The following is a 27,065-nucleotide window of genomic DNA, read 5'->3' on the forward strand; positions in this document are numbered from 1 at the left end:
GAACCCTACCATATGCTTGTGAGGGAATGAGTGATTCGGCAAGTGACATCTTAGCATTATTATGAAACAGCTCTGGTCTTGTGGAACCACCTGTGGGAAGCCCTAAGGGTACCCTGACCTCATGGTGTGAACTGGTGGGCTAAATTACCACCTACACTATGATGCTACCAGCTTTGACTTTTACCAGAGATCCCAGAGAGACAATGCCCAGGAAAGACAAGCCCTAGTTCAGAGAGGCTTGGCCAAACAAAACCCATTCATCATCATGAATTCTCTATTTTAGGAGTCGCTCTTTGAAAGAGAAGTAAGAGGGGCACCTGGGTGGCTCAGTCGGTTAAGTGTCTGACTCCTGATTTTGGCTCAGGTCATGATCTCATGATTGTGAAATCGAGCCCCATGTAGGGCTCTGTGCTGAGCGTGGAGCCTGCTTGAGGTTCTCTCCATCTTCCTCAGCCCCTCCCCTACTTGTGCTGACTCTCTTTCTCAAAAATAAATGTAAATTAAAAAAAAAAAAGCAAGAAGGATAAGTAAGAATTTTTCCTGGGCAGAGCCCCATGTACAAAGAAGGATTTGGTCTCTGTCCTCAATTGCTCCTGGATCCTCTATAACAGGCCTTACGTGATGCACGGTTTGCTTTTCCCCCAGGACCCAGCAGAAGTGGTCATCAGCCATGGTGGGACTATGCTCCATCACTTCAGGGATATAATGCTTCCTTTTTCTATACACACTGCCAACAGACTGGGGAAATGTGAAGGCAAACACGAAGTGTCCTCAGCAATGTCACTGGCTTGAATCTCACCAAAGCATTTATGAGAACTGATGTCTGGGCACCACCCTGATCCTTCCGCCTCCAACCAGCCTGGGGAATAAAGACTAAACTCCTTAACCTGAAAGCCTATTCCTTCCCCAGCAACTTTCAATGCCCCTTGAAGAACTTCTTTGCTTCCTTTCTTTCTGCCCTGTTCTTGGAGGTTGTTCCCCCATCTCTCCCTGTCTCACACAGCCCCTCTCTCTAAAACCCATCTGCCACTTCCAGCCCCATAGACTCGCTCCTCCTCATCATTACTATCTATACCAGGGATTGGCTGTCAGCTCAGGGCAAGAAGAATGAACTCTTCATGGTACACATGGACCAGAGAAGTCCCTTCCAACTGGTGTTTCTCTGAATGACTCAGGATAAATTGAGGACATCACCTACCAGCTAACGATCCCATACATGACTTGGCGACTACAGGGGGCTGCTTAGGGACGGTAGCCTAGCACTGTCCCCCACCAGCTGTCTTCTGGAGAACACTTCATCCTCTAACCCCCTACACATGGCTGGGCAGGAAGCTAAGTTCTGTGTGTTCCCAGCCCCAGATCACATCCGACCAGACTAAAAGTGACCACCTGGTCCACAATGGGCCAACAAATCTTTTTTCTAGAATCCTGTAGGCTTGAAAACAAGAAAGTGTCAGACACAGGGATATTGGGGGGCTATGTCTCCTACCAAGCAGGTGGAGAGAGGGAGGGAGGGAGGGAGGGAGAGAGAGAGGGAGAGGGAGGGAGGGAGGGAGGGAGAGAGAGAGGAATAAAAGCAGATATATACAGAAGACCTGGGGAGGGGCCACTGGCACTGAGCCCAGAGTCAGCTATTCTAGAAGAGCAGCAGCCACCCAGGAGCCTCAAGAGCAAATCCCCTTTTGGCTAAACGCAGCTCAAGGTGGGTCTCTGTTAAGTGGAACCAACAGTCCTAACTAAGCCAGTGACTCCTGAAAAGCATCGATTTTTAGGAAGACAAAAGGGGGCAAAGGGGAGAAACTAACATAGGTGAGGCAGCAGAACAGTCTTTATCTCAGATCTCAGGTCAGCGACTTGGGAGCTGTTTGCTCTTACGTTATGTAGAGAATGTCTCGGGGACTTGATTTCCTCATGGTAAAACGGGAATCTGGACACGATCTCAGAGCCAGTCTGAAAACGAAAGATGCTGCAGAGAAAGCTCCTACCTAGCGCTGAGCCAGCACCTAACACGTGATGGCTGCTTTTATGTTCTCCTCAGGCACGAGCCCCAAGCATAAGGGCCCCAGAACTGAAGTGACCTCTCTGAGGTGGCTCTGCTAGAGCTAGGTCTCTTTGACCCGGAACTCCCTGCCTTTCTTGTCTCGATTCATAATTTCCTCATGCTGTCCTCCTAAGTACCAGAAAGAGCTGGTCCATGCCTGTTGACTGTCCTGTCTTTCAAAACCCTCCGTAAGAGTCCAGTGCAAGGTGGGATGAGGGGGAGGAGAGGTTCATTCTGTCTCCATTTATGGAATCTGGGCCAGGCGGGCTTTGTTAGAAACTCCAACACATCCTCTGTGTTCCTGCCATGAGACCCTCAGTTACGTGGATGGATCATAGGAACTGAAGCTGGTAAAGTCAACCTTCAAAATTCTTGCCAGTCCCAGAAGATGTTTAATAAACACTGTTTGAATTGAAGGCTTAAAATGCCCAGGGGATGAGCATAGACTCCTGTACTGTGGGGACGGCTGAAGACCCTTACTTTTAGTAGTAAGTTGCTCAGAAATGTCAATTTTATTCTATTTTAAAAACCGAGTCTGCCCTTCAATGCTGCAAAGAGAACCTCCCCGAACTAGAATCTCAAGGGAAGAGATTTTAAATGACACAGAAGCTCAAAATATTAGAAGAGTAAGGAGCCCATAACAGCCTCTTAACACAAAGTGAAAGACAAAGGCCCAGAAAGCCTAGAGATTTGTTCTGGGTCTGGTGTGATGCAGGGCCTGGCCTGGTGCCCCGGCTGGCTACATCCTTGTGGGGGGCTCCCTCTCACCCCAACTCTACCTCCCTAGCTGATCCCACTGTCTGCCCTGCCTCCTGCAGAACTGAAAAGATTACAAGGAGAAGATCATAAATCATTTTTCTCTCATGAGTTTATAGTGTTCCCTTCTGAGGAGTTCAAAAGCATTCAGTAATAAACCAAGGTGATGAGTTTATGTCTTTTGCTTTTAAAACGAAACTTTATTTGAACTCCTGGAGAGGCATTTACAGGTTTTTAATTTAGGACATTCCTCTCTTGTTTCAACATTTCGCCCCATGGCATTTTCTGTGGGCGGGTAGGTGATGAGGGTAAGGGCTGGGGGAGGGAGAGGGGTCTGTGTCTGGCCCTCCCCTGTTCTCCCACAGGCTCTTCCGAGTGCCTGACACAGTCCTCCCTTCTATGGTTTTCAGCAAGTCTCAACATCTATATGGAGGAGTTCCTCCTCCCACCCCCATGTTGACTTGGCTGTAATCTCTTCCTTTTGTGCTTCTCTCCACTGCCCACCGCCTTCTTGCCATAGCCACTGAGAGCAAAGAAATGAGAGAAAAGCATGCTATCTGCAGGAGACAGGGCTGCCCATGAGGATCACTGTGCTTTTCTTTATCCTAGTCCCTTGCTACTGCCCTTGGGGATTAAAAAAAAAAAAAAAAGGGGGGGGGGGCACAGTTAGCAAAGATAATAAAAGGGAAGCAGAGAACAACTACACTTTAAAATGAGAAATGAAGGGGCACCTGGGTGGCTCAGTCAGTTAAGTGTCCGACCTTGGTTCAGGTCATGATCTCGCCATTCCCCAGTTTGAGCCCCGCGCTGGCCTCTGTGCTGACAGCTTGGAGCCTGGAGCCTGCTTCGAATTCCGTGTCTCGTTCTCTGTCTCTGCCCCTCTCCTGCTTGCACTCTGTGTCTATCTCTCAAAAATAAACATTTAAAAAATAAATAAAATAAAATAAAATAAAATAAAATAAAATAAAATAAAATAAGAAATGAAAAGGGGAGCCTGGGTAGCTCAGTCGGTTAAGTGTCCGACTTCAGCTCAGGTCATGATCTCACAGTTTGTGAGTTCGAGCTTCATGTCGGGCTCTGTGCTGACAGCTCGGAGCCTAGAGCCTGCTTCAGATTCTGTGTCTCCTCTCTCTGTCCCTGCCCTGCTCGCGTTCTGTCTCTCTCCCTCTCAAAAAAAACCAAACAGTAAAAAATTTTTTTAAATGAGAAGTGAAAAGAGAGAGGAAGGAAGGAAGGTAGAAAGAAAAAAAAAAGGGAGGGAGGGAGGGAGGGAGGGAGGGAGGGAGAGAGAGAGAGAGAGAGAGAGAGAGAGAGAGAGAGAGAGATATGAATGAGTCATCACACCTCCTTACAGACCCAGGCTCCAAACAAATGCGAAACTGTCTTGCTTTGTCTGGCCCAAGCATTTTTGCTAATGATTTTATTCAGGTGCTAAGTCAAATTTCGGGAACTAACCACGTGTAAATACTGCCTGGCCACCACACAGCCTTTCCAACCAGAGACGTGGCGGGGGGAGGGAGGGCTGTTGCTTGCAAGCAGGTAGAACCACACACTTAGCTTCGGGGCCCCGGCATTCAATAAATATTTGGTGAATGAATAAACCCAAGAAGTACTTAATGATTCAATATATGTCTAGGGTTTTTATTCCCCCTGGCTTCACAGGCCAGCAGGCCAAACCATACAAACCTCTTCAAGTAAAACCACTACATGGTTGTTCTAGGTGGAGAAGGTAACAAGCGGGTTCTCCAAGTGGCTTCAACAGCACTGAGCCATCGAAGAACAGTGGGGTGTCCCTGGGAGCGCTGCTCCAACCCACTTGTAGACACAACAGATGCAAAGGCAGAGCTCCACTGGGCTGGAGCAAAACAAATTAAGTCAAGCTGCTGGGCCCTGCATAGCAGCAGCTTAAGTGTAGGAGAAAATATTATAGGAGAAGTGTTCTGCCCACAAGGAAAGCAGTGTTCCTAACCTTTGGATGTAGCTGGCATTTCTCCTAGGAAAACACTACAGTATTCTCAAAGGGGTCGCGGCTCTCCTAGCATCATTAAGCAGCTCTGGCCGACTATTTAAACGATGAAGTTTCAGGGCCTGGGTCACCTAAAACACCTTGATTTGACTTCATGAACTGTAAACCAGACAGGTAATAATTCCTGGGTTGTTCCCCCCGCCCCCTCCCACCCTTATAAAAGGGCAGGAGAACTTGACAAGTGCTCAAGAAGCTATTCAGAAGACAAGAGGGGCATGAAAATCCTAGCTTAGACCCATAATGGTCTCCTGGACCGAAAGCCTTTCATGAGACACTGCCTGGGGCATCTTGGAGTCTGGAAAAGGCTCCCCCTAAAATACCCTGCATCAAAACCATCTCTCTTCTCCTGCCTGGATCATCAAGAGGTCAGGAATCAGGATGTTTTTTTCCCCTGCCCCCCAGCTGTCTCCCCATGGTACCTAAACAGCACCCTCTGAGATTATAAAAAAATATTCAGGCAGTAACACTATCCTTAGGAGATACCGCCTTTCCTCTAACTAGAATTCTAATAACTTTCTTCAAACCTTTCCCTTTAACAAAATGATCCAGTTTAAAACAGATGGCCATCTGTCATATTTTAAGATCACTGATGGATAGTTTTCCCACAATAAATTTCTTTCTATCTTCACACTGCAGCCGGAGATAAAGCTGACCTTCTTGGCTAACGAGTCTCTCATTTCGTGCTTCTAAATGGGATGGCAGCAACCAATGGCAGCAAAAATGTTTTGAAAGCTTACTCTGCTGGTCGTTTGTATCTCATCTCTCCTCCTAACCATCCTCTGAGGTAAGTTCTAATATAGGACCATAATTGCCGTCTGCCATTCTGAAACCAAAAAAGCTCTAAAAACGCAGGAGTTTTTCCAGAACTTACTTGGCAGCAAAACTTAATGAACCTGAACTCATTTAGAGGCAAAGTTGCCCTGAACTAACACGAGATTTTAGTTATCCGCTTAATGTGAATATCCATACAGGTTGCTACACAAATATGGAGGTGTTTAATGATGAAGGAGTGCCCCAGATCTCCTGGGGGTTACTTAATATAAAGTATGTACAGCCTTAACACCTTTCTAAATTCCCCAAATCTCAGAGTTCTGACACCTCTGTCCCCAAGGGTATAGGGTAGTGTGAATCTCTATTATGAAACCATTACACAGATAAGAAGCTGAGACTCCTGGAGGGGAAGTGACTTGCCTAAAGTCACAGAGTGGACAAGAGGTGGAGCCGACTCTGAGGCTGGCAGGCTCTGTCACAGTCCAAGCTTGGAAGCACCACGGTGGGCTGCCACAGGACATGTCTTAGTCCTTATCCCCACACGGGTCAGCTGGGAGAGACGGCTGTGCTGGGATGGCTCTTCTCTGTAACCACCTATGTGAGGAACTGATGAAATGGGAGAGCAGAGAACACCAGTCGGAATCAGAGAGATTCAAAGGGCCTGGCGCTTACCTTGCCCAGGACAGTGAGGCATGGTTTTGGGTCCAGTTCTGGCTGTTCCAGCTTCACTACTCCTACCCAGCCATATTCATACAAGTCCTCTTCGTCATTGTTATTACATAGGCCCAAGGGGTGCATCTAGAAAGCAAAATAGAAAGAAAGCTTCAATACACAGGCCACAGACATGCTTGACTCACATTGTAAATGTCTTCGACTCAACAGTCAAAAGTAACCTCAACTCTTAACTGGGGGGTGGAGAAGGGTGTTGATTTTATGGATGATTTCTCACTGCTGGTTTTGTTTTTGTTTTAAGTTTATGTATTTATTTAAGAAATCTTTACACCCAATGTGGGGCACGAACCCATGACCCCCAAATCACAAGTCACATGTTCCTTGGACTGAGCCAGCCAGGCTCCCCGCTTTCTCACTGCTTTGTAAGGGGTGGTTACCCAAGGCGACATCACCCGGTGGAATGCAGGCAAAGAAAAATAGCATACCTCCCATATACATACCAATCTAAATTTCTGTGAAATATCATAACATTAAGTAGCAATTACAGATGAGATTATCTAGGTTAGTATCCTTGTCTGTTTGGCTTCTAGACCTTAACGACACATCTACTTCAAGTTATGCAAAAGGACCTGGAAACACATTCAGGAGTTTATGGAAAGACCACTGGACATACAGCAGAATCACCAGTATAATTAACAAGCTGCTTAAAAGGCTACCCCTGGCTATTGGGAAACAGATGAAATCCTTTGAGGCTTTTCTCAAAATGGGCAAAGCAGAAAATAAAAAAAAAAAAAAAAGAAGAGAAGCATCGTCACATTTTCGCTAGCAAAGTGCAGTCAGTGGGAGTCTAAAAACAAAACAATCCTGAAGTTTGTGCTCACAGTTCTTTCTATTATTGAGTTTCAATAGGCCCTGGAATCCCCAGTAACAATCTGAGAGGAGGAAATCCTCATGGATAAACTAACTTATCAAGAAATTAATGAGTCTAGTACAGCGCTAAACTCTAAATAACTGGAAGAAACGTGTCTTCAGATTCGTGGCATGTTAGAGACACAAGAGAGACCTAAGAATCCATTGTGGTTGACAGAATGATATCCTCCAAAGCTGGCCTCCAAAAGCTGGAAAAGACAAGAAACAGATTCTCCCAAGAGCCTCCTGGAGGAATGCTGCGTACAGATCCATTTTCAACTTCTGACCTCCAGAACTCAAGGGAATACATTTGTGTTGCTTTAAGCCACTAAGTTTATAGTAACTTGTTATAGCAGCAAATAGGAAACTAAAACACTCTCTTTACTCCCCGCCCCCACTCATTTTATAGATGAGAACAGAAGCTCAAGGTAAGTAGCTTTTCCAAGACAAGAGAGCCAGCAAGTGGCCATACCCACAGGTGACCTGGCCCTCAGATTCACAGCCTGGTGCCTTCCCACTCTACATGCTTAACTTTACTGTCCCTTCCTCCAAGAGCTAGTCATCTGACTAGGGGAGAAAGACTAAGTGATAAAATCTTTAGGGGAAAATGTTGCCAGTTCTAAATTCTGCGGTAGTAGAGTTGCAACATGAATGTAGTGTGGGCAGCAAGAGTTGCTGGAATGTTCGGGGAAGCCCTGTGCCTGTGCCGCTGAGCTGCGAGCTAAGCTTCAAGGAAGAGTCAGATTGGTCAAGGAAAAAAGGAGAGAGCAGGCTGGTGTTCCAAGCCTGGGGAGGCAGAGCTAAAGGCTCTAGGGGGAAGAGGAACAAGACCAGTCTGATGAGTCTGAAGGGTCACGGTCTACACCAAGAAGGAAAGAAACACACTCAAAAACTGGAAAGGTGTTTGGACACGAAGAAAATACCACAGGTTCCTTGGGCAGAAGAGTGGCACACTGACAATGGTTTCTTCTGGAAGTGGTGTGCCCGGCCTCAAGGGGCATCAGAAGTGGAGGAGTGAAGGGTGCAGCCCAGAGACGAGAGAATCTTGGCAATTCAATGGAGCGACAGGTGGGGGTTTCACGAGCCCATAAGGCCAGTGAGCACAGGGTGCTACAAGGGAGTGGCCAGTAGCTATCTCTCTAGTGGGTGAGGAATGACCCATCCCCTGGGAATTGCAACACATGAAACAGACAGCCCCAGGACATCCAATTTTTGCATGAGTCTTTGGGCTGGAAGATCTTGCCCGAAAGGCATATGAAGATTCCCCGAAGAGCCCAGCCCACTCTGACATGTTTGGTGGTTATTAAAAGATGAGTGGCCTGAAGTGAAGACCTCTGATGGGAGAGAGAGGAGGGGTGAGGGTGTTAAATCCAACTGTGCCAACAGCCTGTCACTTCCACCGCCACAAAAGGGCTCCCAGCCTGGCTCGAGCCAGCTTCCTGAAATCCCAGGCCATTTCATGGCCATGGCAACTGCACCACTGACCCTTTTCCACAGTATTCCAGGATATTTTTAACCTGGCCACAGGACTTGGAGGTTTCCAGATGGAGAGCTGCTTTCTGTTACTTACACACGAATGAGGTTTGGCCAATGATGAAGAACTACACTGGTGGGGGGGAGTGGGGGGGGAGGGGAAGAGGTATCATGCACGTCTAAGACCTTGTATCTGATTCCACCGATAGGAAATGTCCAGAATAGGCAAATCCATAGAAATGGAAAGCAGGTTTGTGGTTGCTAGGGCTGAGGGAGGGAGAAATGGGGAGTGACTGCTTAATGGGTCCAGGGTTTCCTTTTGGGATCATGAAAATGTTCTGGAATCAGAGGATGGTGATGGACGCACAACACTGTGAATGGACTAAATGCCTCTCAACTACATACTTTAAAATGGTTTAAATGGTGAATTTTATAGAAATTTTTCCAACAATAAAAAAGTTAAAAAAAATTTTTTAATGTTTATTTTTAAGACAGAAAGAGACAGCATAAGTGGGGGAGGGGCAGGGACAGAGAGAGAGAGACACAGAATCTGAAACAGGCTCCAGGCTCTGAGCTGTCAGCACAGAACCCGACACAGGACTCAAACCCATGAACTGTTAGATCATGACCGGAACCCAAGTCAGATGCTTAACCGACTGAGCCACCGAGGTGCCCCAACAATAAAAAAGTCTTAAAAAAATGTCTCAAGAGTTTACTCAGAAATGGCTGTACTCAGCTAACATGGGGATCCATAGTGGAGGACAATGTGGTTTCTACTCTTCCAGAGCCTAAGCCAATTACAGCAGCCCTTCTGGAAACCATGTCCTGCAGAATACTAGCCCTGAGAGATTAAAAACAGGTTCTTGTACAAGTAACTGACACTGAGAAACACCCCATGGGGAGTCAGGATATACTTTTGGCAACTAAAGCTCTGCGGAGGCCTAAGGTTTGAAAAACAAAAGGTGTCTTTTTTTTTTTTTTAAGTTTATTTTTTATTTTGAGAGAAAGAGACAGAAGACAGCCTGGAAGAGAGAGAGAACCCCAAGTGGGCTCTGTCGAACTCACCAACTGTGAGATCGTGACCTGAGCTGAAATCAAGAGTTGGGACCCTTAACCGACCGAGGCACCCAGGAGCCCCTGAAAAACAAAAGGTTTTTAACCTTTGCAAAATCCAGCACTTCCTACCCTTTGATTATAAGCCAATGTTGTGTGTATACTCCTATCACACTGTTTCACAGGACACATTCTGAGAAATGCTAAGTTAGGAAGAACACATACATGCATCAGAGAAGAAACCTAAAGCCCACGTGATTCAAGGCAAATCTCCATGTCCTCAAATGCTGAACACCCACGACGCAAAGAGTAGGGGGTGTGGTGGAAAGAATGGAGGGACAGTCATGGGCAGCTAGGGAGAAGAGGAAGAGAGGAAGAGGAGGAGGATGGGGAATGGGAACGGCAGAAGTAGGAGATGCCCAAGCCTACCCACCCCCCCGCCTCCCCGCAGCCATGGTGCGAAGGGAGCAGCCATGACCAGACCGCTATGCTGTGGCGAAGGAGAGGCATGTCAAGAGTGCCCTCAGGCATGCAGAAATCTGAACGATGTAAGCCTCAAACACACCCGCTGGTCCGGGTCCCCTGGAGGCTGTCAGGCCCTGCACCCCGGGCCACGCGTCACGCCAGGCGCTCTCTCCCTCCTCTGCAGTCACACCCTCCATCCTCCTCTAAGATGCCCCAATCAAATCTTCCACTGACACTGCGGGAACTGTTAGCTCCAAATGGCAGCCTTGTCAAGGTGTTGACTTCTGAACACGGATCAAAGGCTCCAAAACCAAAAGGAATTTTTCTAAAGCGCCAGTGGGCACAATCCCTTGGCACGGGTTATTTCTCTGTGGAGGGAAAGAGGGCTCCAAAATCACATCTCAGAAGATTGAAAACCGACCTCACCAACTCTGCCACCTTCCCAGCTCCACCCTCGGCGCCTTCTCTCCTGAGTTCCTTATTCCAGTTTACACTTCTAGGTGCCCAAGTACTGAGCCTCTGAATTCAACCTCAGCTGTGTCTCCTGTGTAACTGGCCTCTTTACCCCATCTGCTAAATATTGTATGACTCAGGTCTCTGTCAGTTCATCCCTGATGACAATATCAGCTTCTGGAAATGCCTGCCACCCCAGATCTCCAACCATTTACATCCTACGGCTCTTTTTCTAAGGGTTCCAAGTTATGAGCTCAGCAGAAAGTTTTATAGGGAAGCACAAGTCGCTGTAACATGAAAACATTCATCTGTGAACTGACCTGTCTCAAAGGGTAGAATATTCTAGGCAAAGGCATAAAATGCAAACAAATACACCAAGTCTGGGGAAAGCAAAGGAGAGGGTTTTCTCATAATTAAGTATTTATATTTACTATGCTGCTAGGTTTATGCATTTTATCTTATTTAATCCTTAACGGCAATGGCTTGCTAATTGTTAGAACATCAGATGATACAGTGACTAGGCATGGTAAGTAAGTTGCAAAACAGAAGTGCAAATCAGCAGCTGATGCAGAATATAATGGAGCCCATAAAAGCCTTATTAGTCAATAACAGGATTCCACTCAAAGCCAACGGCAAACAACCTAGTGAAAGATTAAAGGAGAAATACACGAGAGAGCTTCTGCAGAGAATGATCAAAGAATTATGACAGAACTTTGCAAAAAGAGAGTTCTCTAATATTTTTGGAATTACTTTTGATAATCCTGTTGCTGAAGTCAAACATAAGAGAAAGATGCCACATCCACACTCTCATACAATTTTGCTGAAAATATCCCAACACTGCCCATATGGGATTCACTCTGTTTACGCCCAGAAATCAATACGTAGCGGCAATTATAATTTAACTTAAGTTAAAAAACAAACTATTATTTTCTGTTTTATTTTTCAAGATAAAGCCCCAGTTAAAGAATTTCTTTCCACTACTTACTAAGAAATATTAGGCCCTAATTTAAAAAAGATCCCCAAGTCCTATATTAGATTAGTCATCTGCATTGAACGAGGGCCTCCTACGTATGAAATGCACACAGTCTCCTGAAGATTCAGACAGACGCCACTACCACTCCAGACAACCATCACATAAAATCCAGGCTTGTTAACTCATACATGCTGACACCAGTGAGTGATATACAGGCAGTGACTACATACAAAACCTGTGTCCCCTTCTGACCGCTAATCATTCGAAAGTAATCTTAGGATACTTCAATGAATGATGTTCGAGCATGTCAGTTTTGAACCTAATGTGGAACACGAGCACTTAAAAATTACAGGCATTTCTGAGTTTATTTTCTGAAAATGTTTGGATGTGTGGGGTTTACCTGATCATTTTTGCCTTAATATTTTTAAGAAGGTTGAAAATGCCTGATTTGTGTGTAAGAACTCAGGAACATCAGAAAGACTTGCTAATAAAAACATAAAGAAAAAATCAAATGGACTGGGAAACCCAGAGTGGAACGTGACCAAGACCCCACTAGGCAGAGAATGCCACAGAAAGGGAAGAAAGGCCTGGACCTAGAGAGAAGACAAGCAAAGTTCCTGGGATGGATCCACAGAAGAGCAGTGCAAATAACTAACCAGCTACGATTAAAGTATAAAACTAAAAGAAATCGTGTCCTGTGTGGTAACTTTGGCCTCGTGCTATCAGAACAACAATTTGGGGATGCTCGACGTCCTTGCTTAAGTCAATTGAAGGAAAATGCCCAGTTAATCCTTTATGTGAGGTTCCACATTATTATGAACACGGCATTATTATGGTTTTTGCTCTTACTCCTGATTTTGTTTCAAGGGGTGTTTGGGGATGGAAAAAATGAGAGCTTTGGAATCAGGCAACCTTGTGTTTAAACCTCATTCCTGCCTCTGAAGAGGCACATCAACTTGGGCAGATGACTCAGTTTCTATAAACCTCAATTTTCTCATCTGTAAAATGGGGACAGTATTGTCTGCCCTAACAGGGTGCTGTAAGGATTAAAGGAGATAAAACATATAACCTCAGTAACATAGGAGATGCTCTATCAGTGGAAAAGCCCTCTCTGTCTTCACTTCCTCTAGACTGGTCTTGTTTGCTTGTGCTTTATGCCTTTGCCTAGAATACTCTGTCCTTCAAGACGAGCTTCAATGCCACCCCTTCCATGGAGCTTTCTTGAATGCACCAATGCAGATAGTTGCTTCTACCTCCATGTCCCCAAATGCTTTGTTTGGTGCTTACCACAGTTCTTTCAGCCTCCCCTCTGAGACAGGCACCTGCTTCCAGAAGGAGCATCTTCCTAGGGTCGTCCCTTTCACCCCACCCAGAGCATTGTGCTCAACAGGTACTCAATAAACGACTGCTGTCAGAATAGCATTTGGCTGGAGGCAGGCCTGATGCCATGCCTCATGCTTTGTTTTCGATGCTTGGGTCTCTGCTCAGCTAAGTGAGGGACCAGAGCAAACAGGTCAGAGTTTAATCAAATGCTGCATGAACTTCAAACAACCTGGCTCTTACAGTCACTGATTTCCAAGTCACCAAAGACATCCTTGGGACAAAAAAGATTCACGGGCAATGGCATGGGAGCAAAGGCTGCTCCTTCTTGGTTCTGCCAAGGGACCACAGCAGCCAGGCATGCAGAGGCGGCCAAGGCTGTCTGTACACAGAGAACACAACACGGCGGCCCTTCACCCAGGCAGGTACATGACAGCGCTTTATAAGGGCAGTGGAGGGGAAAGAAGAAGAGAGGATGTGCCCCCCTCAAAAGGCAAACTTTACACTTTCCCAACTGCATCTGATTTCATAAGTCCTGTCAGCTCCAACAGAACAGGAGAATACACCAAAGACCAGCCAGGCATGGGATCCAGGGCTCAGGGAATCCAACAAAGAGGAGAAACAGAGAATGGCATCCCCAGGATGATGGCCATAACCAGTCGGCTGGGCGACCAGTTGAGACCGGACCAGCTGCAGGAGAGCCTCCCCCCACCCAAAGAAAACAAAAACCTGAATTATTACCCAATGGGCCTGACAGTACTAATAAGAGAATTAATTATAAGTGATAATCAGGGGCATCTGGGTGGCTCAGTTGGTTGAGCGTCCGAATTCAGCTCAGGTCATGGTCTCACAGTTCATGAGTTTCAGCCCTGTGTCGGGCTCTGTGCTGACAGTTCAGAGCCTGGAGCCTGCTTCAGATTCTGTGTCTCCCTCTCTCTCTGCTCTTCCCCTGCTCGTACTGTGTCTCTCTCAAATAAATAAATAAATAAATAAATAAGCAAACATTAAAAAAAGAAAAGTGATAATCATATAGCAAACTCAAGTAATGGGGCAGGGTAGGACGATTATTAACCTCAGAGAATACTTTAAAAGTTACACCAGAATTGTAAACCATAAGCAGGGTACGGCCTGCATGGCTCCGCTGAAAAGAGTGATAGCCGTAATAATATAAACCCTGATATAAACAATAACTGTGATACAACTACCTTGGAAAATATAGATATGTGATGAGGGGAGGGGGGCAGACGGAGGGAAGGGAGGTGGGGGAAAAGAACAAAATCTTCACTTTCCATAATAGGAAGTAAAAAAAAAAAAAAAAGCTTAATGGACTAAAAGTATGAAGTAGCAGTTATAAGCATGTTATTTAGAAATAATTCACAGATATTTAGAAATATTCACAGAGATGAATAGCAGAAGAAACCACTAAATAATTTAAAATAATTGCCCCTGGGAATAGCAATCAGGGATGGCAACGGGTGAAATAGAACGTTTTTTTTTTCTTTTTTAATGTTTATCCATTTATTTACTTTGAGAGAAAAAGAGCATGAGCGTGAGCGGTGGCCGGGGGGATGGGGGGCAAAGACAGAAAAGAGAGAATCCCAAGCAGGCTCCATGCCGTCGTCAGTGCAGAGCTTGATTTTGTGCTTCCGTGAGATCATGACCTGAGCTAAAATCAAGAGTCGGATGCTTAATCCACTGGGCTGCTCAGGCGCCCCTGAACGCTCTTTATTATAAGCCTTGAAGTAACTCATTGCCTTTTTATAAACATATACATGTTTTATTTTGATTAAAAACTTCATGCACTGCTGGACAGAACTCCCTTCCTCCAGGTGTTCCAACAGATTCTATGGGTCCTACGGGGAAGCATTATGTTCAGCCCAAGAAAGACCCCAGAGGCATCCTGCAGAGACAGTGGGCACGTGGAGGGAGACTGTCTAGATCGGCTACTCTGGGAGCCATCCAGAGCCTGGGCTGAGGATGGCTGGGAACACAGCACAGGGATGACTCAGGGAGAGAGGGAGAACCAGCAACCTTCACCACCCCCACAACCAAAAATAACTCCCAGGTGGCACCAGATGTGACGTGGGTTTGGGTGTTACAGAGATGGCAGACACAATCACCAGGGTGATTGTTCTGAGAAGCCCCAATCTTCTCCCAGACACACAAAGATCTTCTAATGATCTCTGGAGGAGACCGTGAATATCCTACTTGCGTTTCCAAACAAGGAGCTGCTTCAGTAAAATGACTACCAACAAACAATGTATATACCAGACCATCATTGGTGCCGGGTACCAAACATCTGGTTTTATGTTGAAATATGAAGATGGACCTTCTTCAAATTTCTCAGCTCCCGACGAGGTTGACTATCACGGTGTCCCTGTTTCGTTAATGGACAAAGAATCTATGGGAACTTCAAAGCCAAAAGACTGTGCCAGACAAGGTTAAATATCTGGAGGAACAGAACTATGTTCCCTTGAGTACGGGACATCAAGCCAAGCTTTGAACCAAGACCAGCTCTTTAAGAAGCTTTCAGTACAAAATCCTTGAGATATACTGGTGCACTTTCCACACATTTGAAAGGACAAAACTGAAACCGTGGCTGGTGGTGCTCTTATCCAGGGTTACAATATCTCTATGCTCCGCTCAAAGTTTAAAATAACTTCAAAAGTGCCGCCTGCTTCTAAGTGGGTTACTGTTACACAGGAGCCAAGCACTGAACTAATAGCAGGAGAGACATTTCACTCTGTAATATTATCTCATCAAAAAAAAATTCCTGGGGACTTAAAAGGGAAACTTCCTTCCTTTTGTCCCTTTTGCCACTGCCGGCCAGGGTAGGGTGTCACTGTGGTACAGAGGTTTACCTGAAACAATGGCCCCTAGACCTTCTCTTAAAAGGTGTGGTGGCCAGAATCAAGACGTATAATGTATGTGAAGGAATGGAAAAGGATAGCCCCACACGTTTTTCTCTTGAATCATAGGGATTATTTTTTTCTCTTCTATGAACAAAGAAACAAACAACTCTCTTTGCTTTTTGAACAAACCCAGTTTAAACCTTTGTCTGCATCTAGAATCTAGAAGTACCTGAATATAGCTCCCCCCTCCCCCGACCCTCCACTCCCCCCCACCCCCACCCCTGCCATTTGGTCATGGCAATGAGGACAGAAACCTGCTGCAGACACAGAAGGCTATTTCTGCTGTTTGCTGGAACTTCCAAATGGGAGCTGCCTGAGGATTAAACCAGCACTCCTCAGGGCACCTGGGTGGCTCAGTCGGGTAAGTGTCTGACTTCGGCTCAGGTCATGATTGCATGGTTCATGGGTTCGAGCCCTGTGCTGGGCTCTGTGCTGACAGCGCAGAGCCTAGAGCCTATTTCGGATTCTGTGACTCCCTCTCTCTCTGCCCCTCCCCTGCTCACACCCTGTGTCTCTCTCAAAATAAATTTAAAAAACATATAAAAAATTTTTTTTAAGCTAGCACTTGTTTGCTGAGGCCTCTGGCTGTCAGGAACACTAAGCTGGAGTCTCTTGCAGTGGGTGTCATTTTGTAGAGAAAAACCAAGAACAGCCTCTATCCTAGCAGGCTCCACTATACCAAAAGAATAACTGAGAAGTTGCTTGTAGGAAGACGGATTAAGCAACAAGTATCTCAATTCCACATATTCCATGTCCGCTTTCTCACTTAAATATCCCACATCCCCTGGAATTTCACTGTCAGATAATTACGTTGAAACTTAGGTGCGGCCTTGTGTACATATCTCATGTCTGATTTTACAAACCTCTACTCAGAACTTCCATTTCCAATTTCAACTAAGTAAGGAGATGTTTCATTAGTTAAATTTTTAAAAAAGTATCTAATAGACCATAGAAAAGCACCTGAAAACGTTAAGCAAAAGATAATTCTACCTCCACTCATTTGGTTTTAATGTTTTTTCATTTTTTTATAAGTAATCTCCACACCCAATGTGGGGCTCAACCTCATGACCCCCGAGATCAAGAGTCGCACGTTCTACCGACTGAGCCAGCCAGGTGCCCCTTTTATAACCATTCTTAAAGTGACTGGAGGTGACTCATATGGCCATCAGATGACAAGTATTAATCTCTACACAGAAATTCACTGACATAGTTTTACTTCAAATTGCAAAGCAATGTAATAAAGGACACTTGATTTTTTTAATATTTTATTAAGGTTTTATTTTTTAATGTTTACTTATTTTTGAGAGAGAGAGGGAGAGAGAGGGAGGGGCAGTGAGCGAGGGAGACAAGAGGATCTGAAGCAGGCTCTGTGCTGACAGGAGACAGCCCTATGCAGGGCTTGAATCCCGAACCGCGAGATCATGTGACCTGTGCCGAAGTCAGAGGCTTAACTGACTGAGCCACCAAGGCGCCCCTTAAAGATTTTATTTTTAAGTAGTCTCTGCACCCAACATGGGGCTCAAACTCACAATCCTGAGATCAAGTCGCTTGATCTACCGACTGAGCCAGCCAGGCACCCTTTGATCGTTCTTATTATAAAAAGGTAAGGATTAGGTGCTTACAGACACCAGAGTTAACAAACCAAGAGGAAAGATGTTGGAGAGGAAAGGGTAAAAGTGGTATTCTCATTCTTCAGATTTAAAAAGAACACCATAGGGGCACCTGGCTAACTCAGTAGAGCATGCAACTCTTGACTATGAGTTCAATACCCACATTGGGCATGGAGCCTGCTTAAAAAATAAAAATAAATAGAATAAAATACTACAAAACAACAAATCATTAAGACTATATGATGCCAGTCTGAAACTAGAAGAATAAAACAAGTGGAAAAGAAATTCCAAAAACACATTTAAGTTTTGCATGAGATCTTAACATAACATAACACAAACTGTAAGTAACATCAGTATATATAAAGGAATCATTTAATAAATTCTGTGGGCAGGTAGGTAGCAATGTAGAGAAAGGTTCAGTCTGGCTATCATAAATTATTCTGAGAAATGATGAGGCTGCAGGAGTTAGGACAATTCCTTTAGGACAATTAACAAGGTAGATGGGCAATCAAGTGGACCGAAAGAACAATGTATTTTTAAAACTTCCCCATATGATCAGCAGCAGAATAAAGATAAAACAGAAAGGAATGAAATGACAGAGAGTTAGGGATAAATGTAATCTATAGTAAAGAATAGAAAAACCATCAATCTCACTGCTGATTAACACACAGCAGGATCAAAGTAAATCATTGCTAAACCCCACTGAGGGAGGCTGTACGGAAAGATGATTATGAGCACATCTGGCCACACTGTTTCTCGGCTCAATCTGGGGAGCATTGGTCTAGCAAATGCAACAAAGCTCAAGCTCCTTAGGTCCTTCTTTCCCCCAGAACTCCCTTTTTAGAAAACATCCTGAGGACATAATCTAAAGCAAAGAAATTTTATATAATAAAATCTTAAAACGGTCCTCCTCCAAACTGTGAAAACTTAGAAAAAACAAAGTGCCATTACTGACCATACTATATAATCAAGCAAAACAATGTGCATAATTTATGGGCTATTATGTCATCACAAGAAGATAATGATGAAGAGAACACAATATAAAAAGTACCATGTTAAATCTGAGAAAGGTTTATGTGCAAAATGATGCCTATTGAAAAGTACCACCTGCTGATGGGCAAAAACTGAAAGCAAACAAAGAGTGTAAAAAGTTGGTGGGCAGGGGCGGCTGGGTAGATCAGTCAGTTAAGCGTCCCACTTCGGCTCAGGTCATGATCTTGCAGTTGAAGTGATCTTGCAGTTGAAGTGATCTTGCAATGAGTTGAAGCCCCACATCAGGCTCTCTGCTGTCAGCACAGAGACTGCTTTGGAGCCTCTGTCTCTGTCTCTGTCCTTTCCCTGCACACACTCTCTTTCTCAAGAATAAATAAACATTAAAAAAAAAAAGTTGGTGGGGGCAACTGGGTGGGTCAGTCGGTTAAGCCTCTGATTTCAGCTCAGGTCATAAGCTCACAATTAGTGAGCTCGAGCCCCGCTTCTGGTGAACACAAGCCCCGCTCCAGGTGAGCCCTGCTTCTCTTTCTCTCCCCATCTCCCTCTCTCTGCCCCTTGTGGGATTTCTCTGTCTCTCTTTCTCTCTCTCTCTCCCTTGCTCATTTGTGCCCCCTCCCCTAAAAAAAAAAGTTGGTGGGGCAGGGATGCATGGGTGGCTCAGTCAATTAAGCAACGAACTCTAGATTTCAGCTCAGGTCATGTATGACCTCACAGTTTCTGAGATCAAATCCCGCATCTGACTCTGCACCAACAGCCCAGAGCCTGCTTGGGATTCTCTCTGGCTCTCTCTCTCTCTCTTCCCTCCCACCCCCCACCCCCCACCCCCCACCCCCAATTCATGTGTGCGCACACACTCATGGACTCTCTCTCAAAATGAATAAATAGACCTTAGTGGGTCATTGTCATTAGAGAGGAAGGACAGTGGGAGATTTTCCTTGTTTGGATTCCAGTACAGTATTCATTTAAACCAACATTTGCTGGGCACCGACACTGTGTTGGACATCGGGCAGGAAAAGACAGTTAAGATCTAGGCCCTCCCTTGCTGTACTGCTGTTTGATCGGCAGTTTGAAAAAAATTCTAAAAGGTACATGCATACACTGGCATAACAGGTGACTGAAATTTGAAGCTCATGGGGGCTTTTTCCTTTAAATCAGCTCTATGGGTAACACAGTTTCAAAGTAACAAATGGCTGTTCCAGGTAGTGATGCAGCCTCAAGCAGGCATGTGCTTTCCCACCACAACATGCCTCCAATGGGCTGGTCCAGCAGGACTGAGCACACTCTCAAGAAAGTACTCTGTAGGAGCTGGAAAGCCAGGCACCGTTGAGCGTGTGCTAGCTACCAAGGGAAGCACAGGCTGCCTACAAGTGATCGGCAAGGAAACACAAGAGAAAGGTGTTGCAAACCAGCTTGCAGGGTGGAACCAACAAAACACACTGTTCTGATCAATGGAAACATAGCAGTTTAGCTCTGGTTATCCTAGTATGTCGGGCTTGCTCAAGAGGAACACCTGATCACAGAAACACTTTACGAGGTTACACCATAATAATCCCTTTCCTTTCTCTCTGACACACAAAGAACGGGCAGACAAAAACACGCCGCCGAACATTACAATAAAGTAAGTGCAAATCAGGCGTTCTTTATAAAATAAAGACCATAACTCCTGACATTTCAGGAATTTCTTACAAGGAACCAATGGATGGAATAAGCCCAGCTTGCTGTACTCTTGAGTTTTTTAAATGCAAAGAAAGGCAGGCCTTTGAGGGGTAGGTTCATTACTTCCCAATCAAGATTCAAAGCTCATTTTTATTCAGAAGTTGTCTTTAATTGGAAAAACATAGAAAGTAAAATGGGAAGAATAATTCAACACTTGCCAAGCAACTGTTCTGAGGAGATTCTTAATCCAGGCTTGTTTTTTTGTTTTTTTTTTAATGTTTATTTGAGAGAGAGAGAGAGAGAGAGAGAGAGAGAGAGAGAGAGAAAGAAAGTGTGTGAGCGGGGGAGGTGCAGAGAGAGAGGGAGACAGAATCCGAAGCAGGTTCCAGGCTCCAAGGTGTCAGCACAGAGCCCCATGCGGAACTCGAACTCACAAACCATGAGATCATGACCTGAGCCGAAGTTGGATGCTTAACCGACTGAGCCATGCTGGCGCCCCTTAACCCAGTTTCTAAGAGCAGGCACTTCGGTGTCTAGCCCAGAGCAGAGCCTGTCATTCTACGCTGACGTCACCATGGAACTGTGTATCCGACATGGGCTTTAAGGGGGCCAGGGTGGATCCCTGCGCTGCCACTTAACATCTGTGCAGCCTTGGAAGAGTCACAGAACCTCTGAGGCTTGTTCCCCCGTCCAAAGGGCAATACTGATCATGCCCATCATGGATGTATTCCTGAGGATTAGATACCAGGTGGGTCTATGTGCTTGGCAAGTGGAAAGTGAGCCAAAAGTCATGACACCAAAAGCACAAGCAACCAAAGAAATAGATCAACTGGACTTCCAATAATATTAAAACCATTTATACTGCAAAAGACACCATCAAGAATGTGAAAAGACAACTCACAGAATGGAAGAAAATATGTGCAAATCATGTATCTGACAAGGGACTAGAATATAGAAAGAACTCTCACAAATCAATTGATAAAAAGACAAATTATCCAATCAAAAAATGAGCAAAAGCGGTGCCTGGGTGGCTCAGTTAGTTAAGCATGAGACTTCAGCTCAGTCATCATCTCATGGTTGGTGAGTTCAACCCCCGCATAGGGATCCGTGATGACAGTGCAGGGCCTGTTTGGGATTCTTGATCTCTCTCTCTCTCTCTGCCCCTCTCCCCACTTGTGTGCATGCTCTCTCTCTCTCTCAAATAAACTTTTAAAAAATGGGCAAAGGATCTGAATAGGTATTTCTCCAAAAAAAGATATGCAAACTCTAATTAGCACATGAAAAGCTGCTCAACATCATTAGCCATCAAGGAAATACAAATCAAAACCACAATGAGATACCATTTCATATCCACTAGGATGGCTGTGATTAAAAAGACAGAAAATAACAAGTGCTGCTAGGATGTGGACAAATCAGAACTTTCATCCACTGCTGGTAAGAATGTAAAATGGTAAAGCTGCTTTTAAAACGGTCTCGCAGTTCCTCAGACAATTAAACATAGAGGTACCATTTGACCTAGCAACTCCCCTCCTAGCAGTACACCCAAGAGAAATGAAAACGTAAGTCCACACAAAAACTTGCACATGAATGTGTACAGTAACATTATTTATAATAGCCTAAAGGTATAAGTAACCCAAATGTCCATCAGCAGATGAAGTGGTGAACAAAATGTGGTCTCCCCATACGGTGGAATATTATTTGGCCATTATGTTGTGGGTTTTGTTTTTTTTTTTTTTTTTTGAGAGAGAGGCAGAGCATGAGTGGGGGAGGGGCAGAGAGAGAGGGAGACAATCTGAAGCAGGCTCCAAGCTCTGAGCTGTCGGCACAGAGCCCAACATGGGGCTTGAACTCATGGATTGCAAGATCAAGACCTGAGCCAAAGTCGGACGCTCAACCGACTAAGCCACCCAGGCGCCCTTATTATTTGGCCATTAAAAGGAACAGAATACTGATGCATGCTACAACACAGAGGAACCTTGAACACACTATGCTAAGTGAAAGAAACCAGTCACAAAAGTCCACATCTTATATTACTCTATTCATACGGAAGTCCAGAATAGGGAAATCTATAGAGACAGAAAACAGATATCTTAGCAGCTGCTTAAGGCTCGAGGGTAAAGGAATAGGAGGAGAGGGAGGTACAGGGTTTCTTTCTGAGATGGTGGTGATGGTGGACAACTGTGTGCATACAATGAAACCCACTGAAATGTACACTCACCATAGGTGAACTGTATGGTCTATGAATTATATTTCAGTAAAGCTCTTATTAAAGAGTGATGCAAATAAAGGACAAGTTACAAAAGAAAAAAACAATAGTTCAGGAACACTCTAATTACCATTGGTGGCATGGTGTGATGAGAACACAGCCCCGAGGTCCAGTTTCCTCATCCGTAAATCAGGGTGTCCGCATCACCCGAGCGAGATGGCACAAGCCAATACATTTAATAAATTAGGATTCCAAGGTTGATGGGTAAATCAGGGCCTGCTAGCCAAGAGGGAAAGGGCCCTAGTCAGGGGCCCAATGCCACCATGAACAGAGTGAAAACAGGAGGATCCCTCTAAGGGGCATCGGTGGAACTGGAACTACCCCCATTCAACATCCCCAAGGCCATGTAACCAAGCAAGAAACCCATCAAAGGAATGCATGAAGGCAGGACACCAGTGACAAATCCAGAGTGGGCAAGAGCCCCCAGGGAGGGGAAGGCTGCCTTGGGTTCCCTGAGGACTCAGTAGCAAACACCTGTAAGGTACAGATTCACTTCACTCCATCACTGCTGCTCAGTAATTGCCCTGGTAAGTTTCCAACCCAGGAAGGGCCACTTGATGAAAATCACCTGATTAAAATATTCCTGCGTAGTCTGTTAATAGCAGGGGAAGGGGGATAGGGAGCGGAGAAACCATAGGCTCAAGAGTTAAAAGCAATAAATTATATGCTAGGCTTTGCCACCCTGTATGACCTTGGGCAAGTCGCATAAGGGCCCCATTCTCTCTGATCCTGAGAGCAAGAGGAATGCCTGCCACTTGCCTACCCCATGGGGGTTTAGGGAGGATTAAGGAGATAATGTCTGAGCGGTGCTTCAGGCTCCTTGGAGACAGCCGCTATAGATCAGGAATTATTAGCACAAGCTAGGACAGTTTCTGGCCCATTCCTCACCTCATTAAGCTACCTATGCTCTATTATGTCTCCTATAAAAGTTCTTGCTCAAGGAAGAGTGGACCAGGGAGGTCATAACCCAGGTTGGGTCTGCCCTTTGCAGATCTGGTTAAAGCCACTCCACTCCCTAAACCCACACTCAGGTATCTTGAAAGTTTAGCACAGTGCCCAGCATTCGATGCCAGAAACAGGTGATTAAAAGGGCCCTCTGGACTTCTTGCTTTTAATCCAGATCCTTTGCTTTGTGTCACTACCTCCCAACCCCCAACGTTCTAGGGCACCAGCAGAGTGACCGCCAGCTTAGGCAGGGGAGCAGCGCGGACAGGTTCCTGGAATCTTCCACGACTCAGTTCTTAGGTGTCAGACTGATGAACAGGTTTTTGCAGTGTCTAATTTCAAGGCTACCAACTGAAGAAATCGGGTGACTCTTCATTCACAATAAAAAAAAAAAAAAAAAAAGAAAAAAGAAACAAACAAGCAAAAAGCTATATTTATAGTATTTCTAAGTGAGGGCAAGGCCATGTTGTATGAGTGCATGTAACAGGTACAAAAAAAACTATACTTGATATGAGTCTCCATCTTCAAGGGTCTTTATCCAGTTAGGCGAACTTGACATTTATTCCTAGAAAGCTCACTAAGCCTTGGTATGTTCGAGGAGAGAAGTCAGAAAAGGGGACATAGGTGCTTCAGGTCAAAGGAGGAGAGGCCGTGGGCCTCTGGGCCAGACGGGAGAGAGGAAGAGCTCGGCGGTGCCTCTCTTGCCGGCAGCCACATGGGGCACACACGCAAAGGCCTGAACAAGGTATTCCTGATAAACATGAGAGGACGTAGGGGATGCGGGGGATATGAAGTGCACTTCAAGGCCATCTCCCCTCCCCTCCTGTCTCCCCTGGGAGGCTGTCGAGAGACAGTTTCTCATCACCTCCTGGGTTCTGATGAGGGTGAGACTCCTGCCTCATGACCCCTCAGAAGAGAGGTCATCAGCTGCTTCTGTTTCACTGTAGTACTTCTTTGGTGTGGGACAAAGGCCACAGGGAACTGGTACCTTGGGCTACTCCCCTTTCGCTGTCTATGTAAGAAATAAATTGCTTGAATCTAAAAGTGGCTCACTGTGCCTTTACCTGATGAATCAGTCAGGCCTTGGCCTTGTCTTGTCTTGTCTTGTGTGCTTGACAAAGAGGGTGCACCTGACTCTCACTCTGCACCAAAGCTTTAGGGCAAGAGGACAGGGCTGTCCCAGGGCCTGTCAAAAGAGAAGGCAATAGGACCCCGGGAATAAAGCAAAGGCTTGGCCCCATGCAGACCAAGGCCTCCTGAGTGAGCTTCCTAGCACAGATGAAATTCTTTCCACCTCCATCTGTCATCCACACATTAAAGATACAAATACTGACGTTATAAAGGCTGCCGTGACGATTCGAGATAACATATATTAAACTTCCAGAGCAGTGCCTAGCACCAAAGCATCAGTGATAACAATAATGGCCACTAACACCTGTCGCGTACCATGTTCCAGGTTAGGCACGATTATACCAGTTGCATAGATGTGAACTCACTTGATGCTAACAACCCTTGAGGCAGTATTCTTAGTATTCTTGTTTCATAGACGAGGAACCCAAATCAGACTCAGTGATCTGCACAAGGTCACACAGAAGTAAGTGGCAGAGCTGGGATCTAAACCCAGGCAGCCTACAGGCCTGGGCGCTCCACCACCCTGCCGCGGTCAACAGCAAATACATTCCCATCACTTTCTTACTGCTGACAAGAAGGGAACCTGTTTTATCTAATCCAAATGTTAAGAACCCTTCCCTGTTAGCTTCTTAGTTATTTGGCTGAGCTTGAGCAAAACAAAAACAAAAACAAAACTGAGACTAAAAGAAGGGCTGGCAGATATCTAGGGAATAAAGGGCTGCAGAAGTCATGAGGGATCCAGCCTTCAGAGTACAAACACACCACCAGGTTCACAGTTGGGGATGACAAATGAGCTCCATGACACCCTGCCTCCACAGGGCAAAGGCCCAAATTTAGGAATACTCAAACATCAGTAATCCCCTCAGCCCAAAGCTGGACCACTTGAGACAGATGTGGCCGTGGAAATGAAACGAAAATACCAGATTCAGGGGGCTGGTCGCATTTTACAGGAAAGGAAAGGAAAACAGCTATTTCTTAGGCTAGTTTGCAAATGCCCAAGTATCAGATATATTATTCTTTTATATCCCAATCCCTTGGTTTCTTAAGAAAGCTTGATGACTTTATTACCTAATAAATCCACACATGGCACCCTCATCACGAGCACAGTCCAGTCACCCCATAAATCAGTGATCCTTCTGATCGGTCTCCTCTCTATTTTCAGCTATTTCCCCTAAAGTCCTGATTAGCAAAAGCATGGTTCCTACCTCTGCAGAGCTCTCAGGTCCTTGTCTAACTGAAGGGAAAAGATATAAAAAATTAGATGTTTGAAATTCAATGGGGTTCCAAAAGGATAGTATCCCAGGAGGAGGAAAACTATCAATCTACACTGATTTTCTTAACCCAAAGAAACAAGTAATACAGAATAGCAACTTGTATGTGCACCAACATGCTAATGGCACGGAAATAGGTCACTTAGAAAAACAAAAACAGGTGAAGGTGGCCAAAGATTTAGGGAATATGCCAGGTATTTAGAATGTTTGTCAGTATGGGAGGATAACCATACAATCTTTCCATCTCCTTCGTCAGGATGCAGCTGACCCACAGCCAGAAGCTATCGAACCACTCACCGCCCTGGCAAAAAAGATCGTCCGCCACAACAGGAGCCGCAGCAAGAGATCCTTAGCTTACCCCTTAGCTTGGAGAGCTAGCTCTAGATCCCTCAGACATCTGCTTAGCCAGCTTAGCAACCTGAGGAGAGATGGACAGAGCATGGGTTTTGGGTCACAGCCTGAATCAGGTCTCTGATAGCTGTGGCCTTGAGCATGTTACTTAGTCCCTCTGCACCTCAAGGTTCTTCTATAAAACACGGGAAGAAACACCCCAACTCGTAAACTTCCAATACAGTGTGTAACAAGGGTGGGCACTCAAACTCAGGTCCTTTCACCACTCAGACTAAATCTGGGAAGCCTAAGAGCCAACCTTTTTTTTTTTTTTTGTAAGTTTACTTATTTGTTTTGAGAGAGAGGAAGAGAGAGCAAGCACGCGCACATGAACAGGAGAAGGGGAGAGAGAGAGAAGGGGAGAGAGACGGCAGAGAAGACTCTGTCAGTGCAGAGAGCCCTACACAGGGCTCGAACTCATGAATTGTGAGGTCATGACCTGAGCTGAAATCAAGAGTCGGATGCCCAACCGGCTGAGGCACCCAGGCACCCCAAGAGCAAACCTTTTAATGGGGCATAAACAGTAACCTGCTGCCTCAGTAGTATTCAGAATTAAGGATTGTGATGGAAGTAAAAAGAGAGCAGTGGTCAGAAAAAAGACCACCTTAAAATGCTATTCCTTGCGGCTCCTGGGTGGCTCAGTTGGTTGAGCGTCCGACTTCAGCTCAGGTCATGATCTCACGGTTCGTGAGTTTGAGCCCCAGGTTGGGCTGTGCACGGACAGCTCAGAGCCTGGAACCTGCTTTGGATTCTGTGTCTCCCTCTCTCTGTCTGCCCCTCTCTCACTTGCACTCTTTCTCTCTCTCTCTCAAAAATAAACATTAAAAAATTTTTTTATTTTATAGGATTTTTTTTAACGTTTATTTATTATTGAGATACTGAGAGACACAGAGTGTGAGCAGGGGAGGGGGTGACACAGAATCCAAAGCAGGCTCCAGGCTCTGAGCTGTCAGCACAGAGCCCCATGCGGGGCTCGAAG

General features: G+C 45.4%; 1 protein-coding gene across 2 annotated transcripts in view; it reads right to left on the reverse strand.

The window, feature by feature from the left end:
- Positions 1–27,065, reverse strand: part of ZNRF3 (zinc and ring finger 3) — a 155,649-nt gene that overhangs the window by 54,629 nt on the left and 73,955 nt on the right. The window contains exons 2-3 of one of the 2 annotated variants that reach the window (XM_053206355.1): positions 6,267–6,392; positions 619–738 (exon numbers count right to left, since the gene is read on the reverse strand). In XM_053206355.1, coding sequence (XP_053062330.1) covers positions 619–738; positions 6,267–6,392 — 246 coding nt within the window. The remainder of the gene's footprint in view (positions 1–618; positions 739–6,266; positions 6,393–27,065) is intronic. The other variant, XM_027050857.2, reaches the window with a different exon arrangement.

This window comes from Acinonyx jubatus, chromosome D3, assembly GCF_027475565.1.
Source record: "Acinonyx jubatus isolate Ajub_Pintada_27869175 chromosome D3, VMU_Ajub_asm_v1.0, whole genome shotgun sequence".
NCBI classification, from domain to species: Eukaryota; Metazoa; Chordata; class Mammalia; order Carnivora; family Felidae; genus Acinonyx; species Acinonyx jubatus.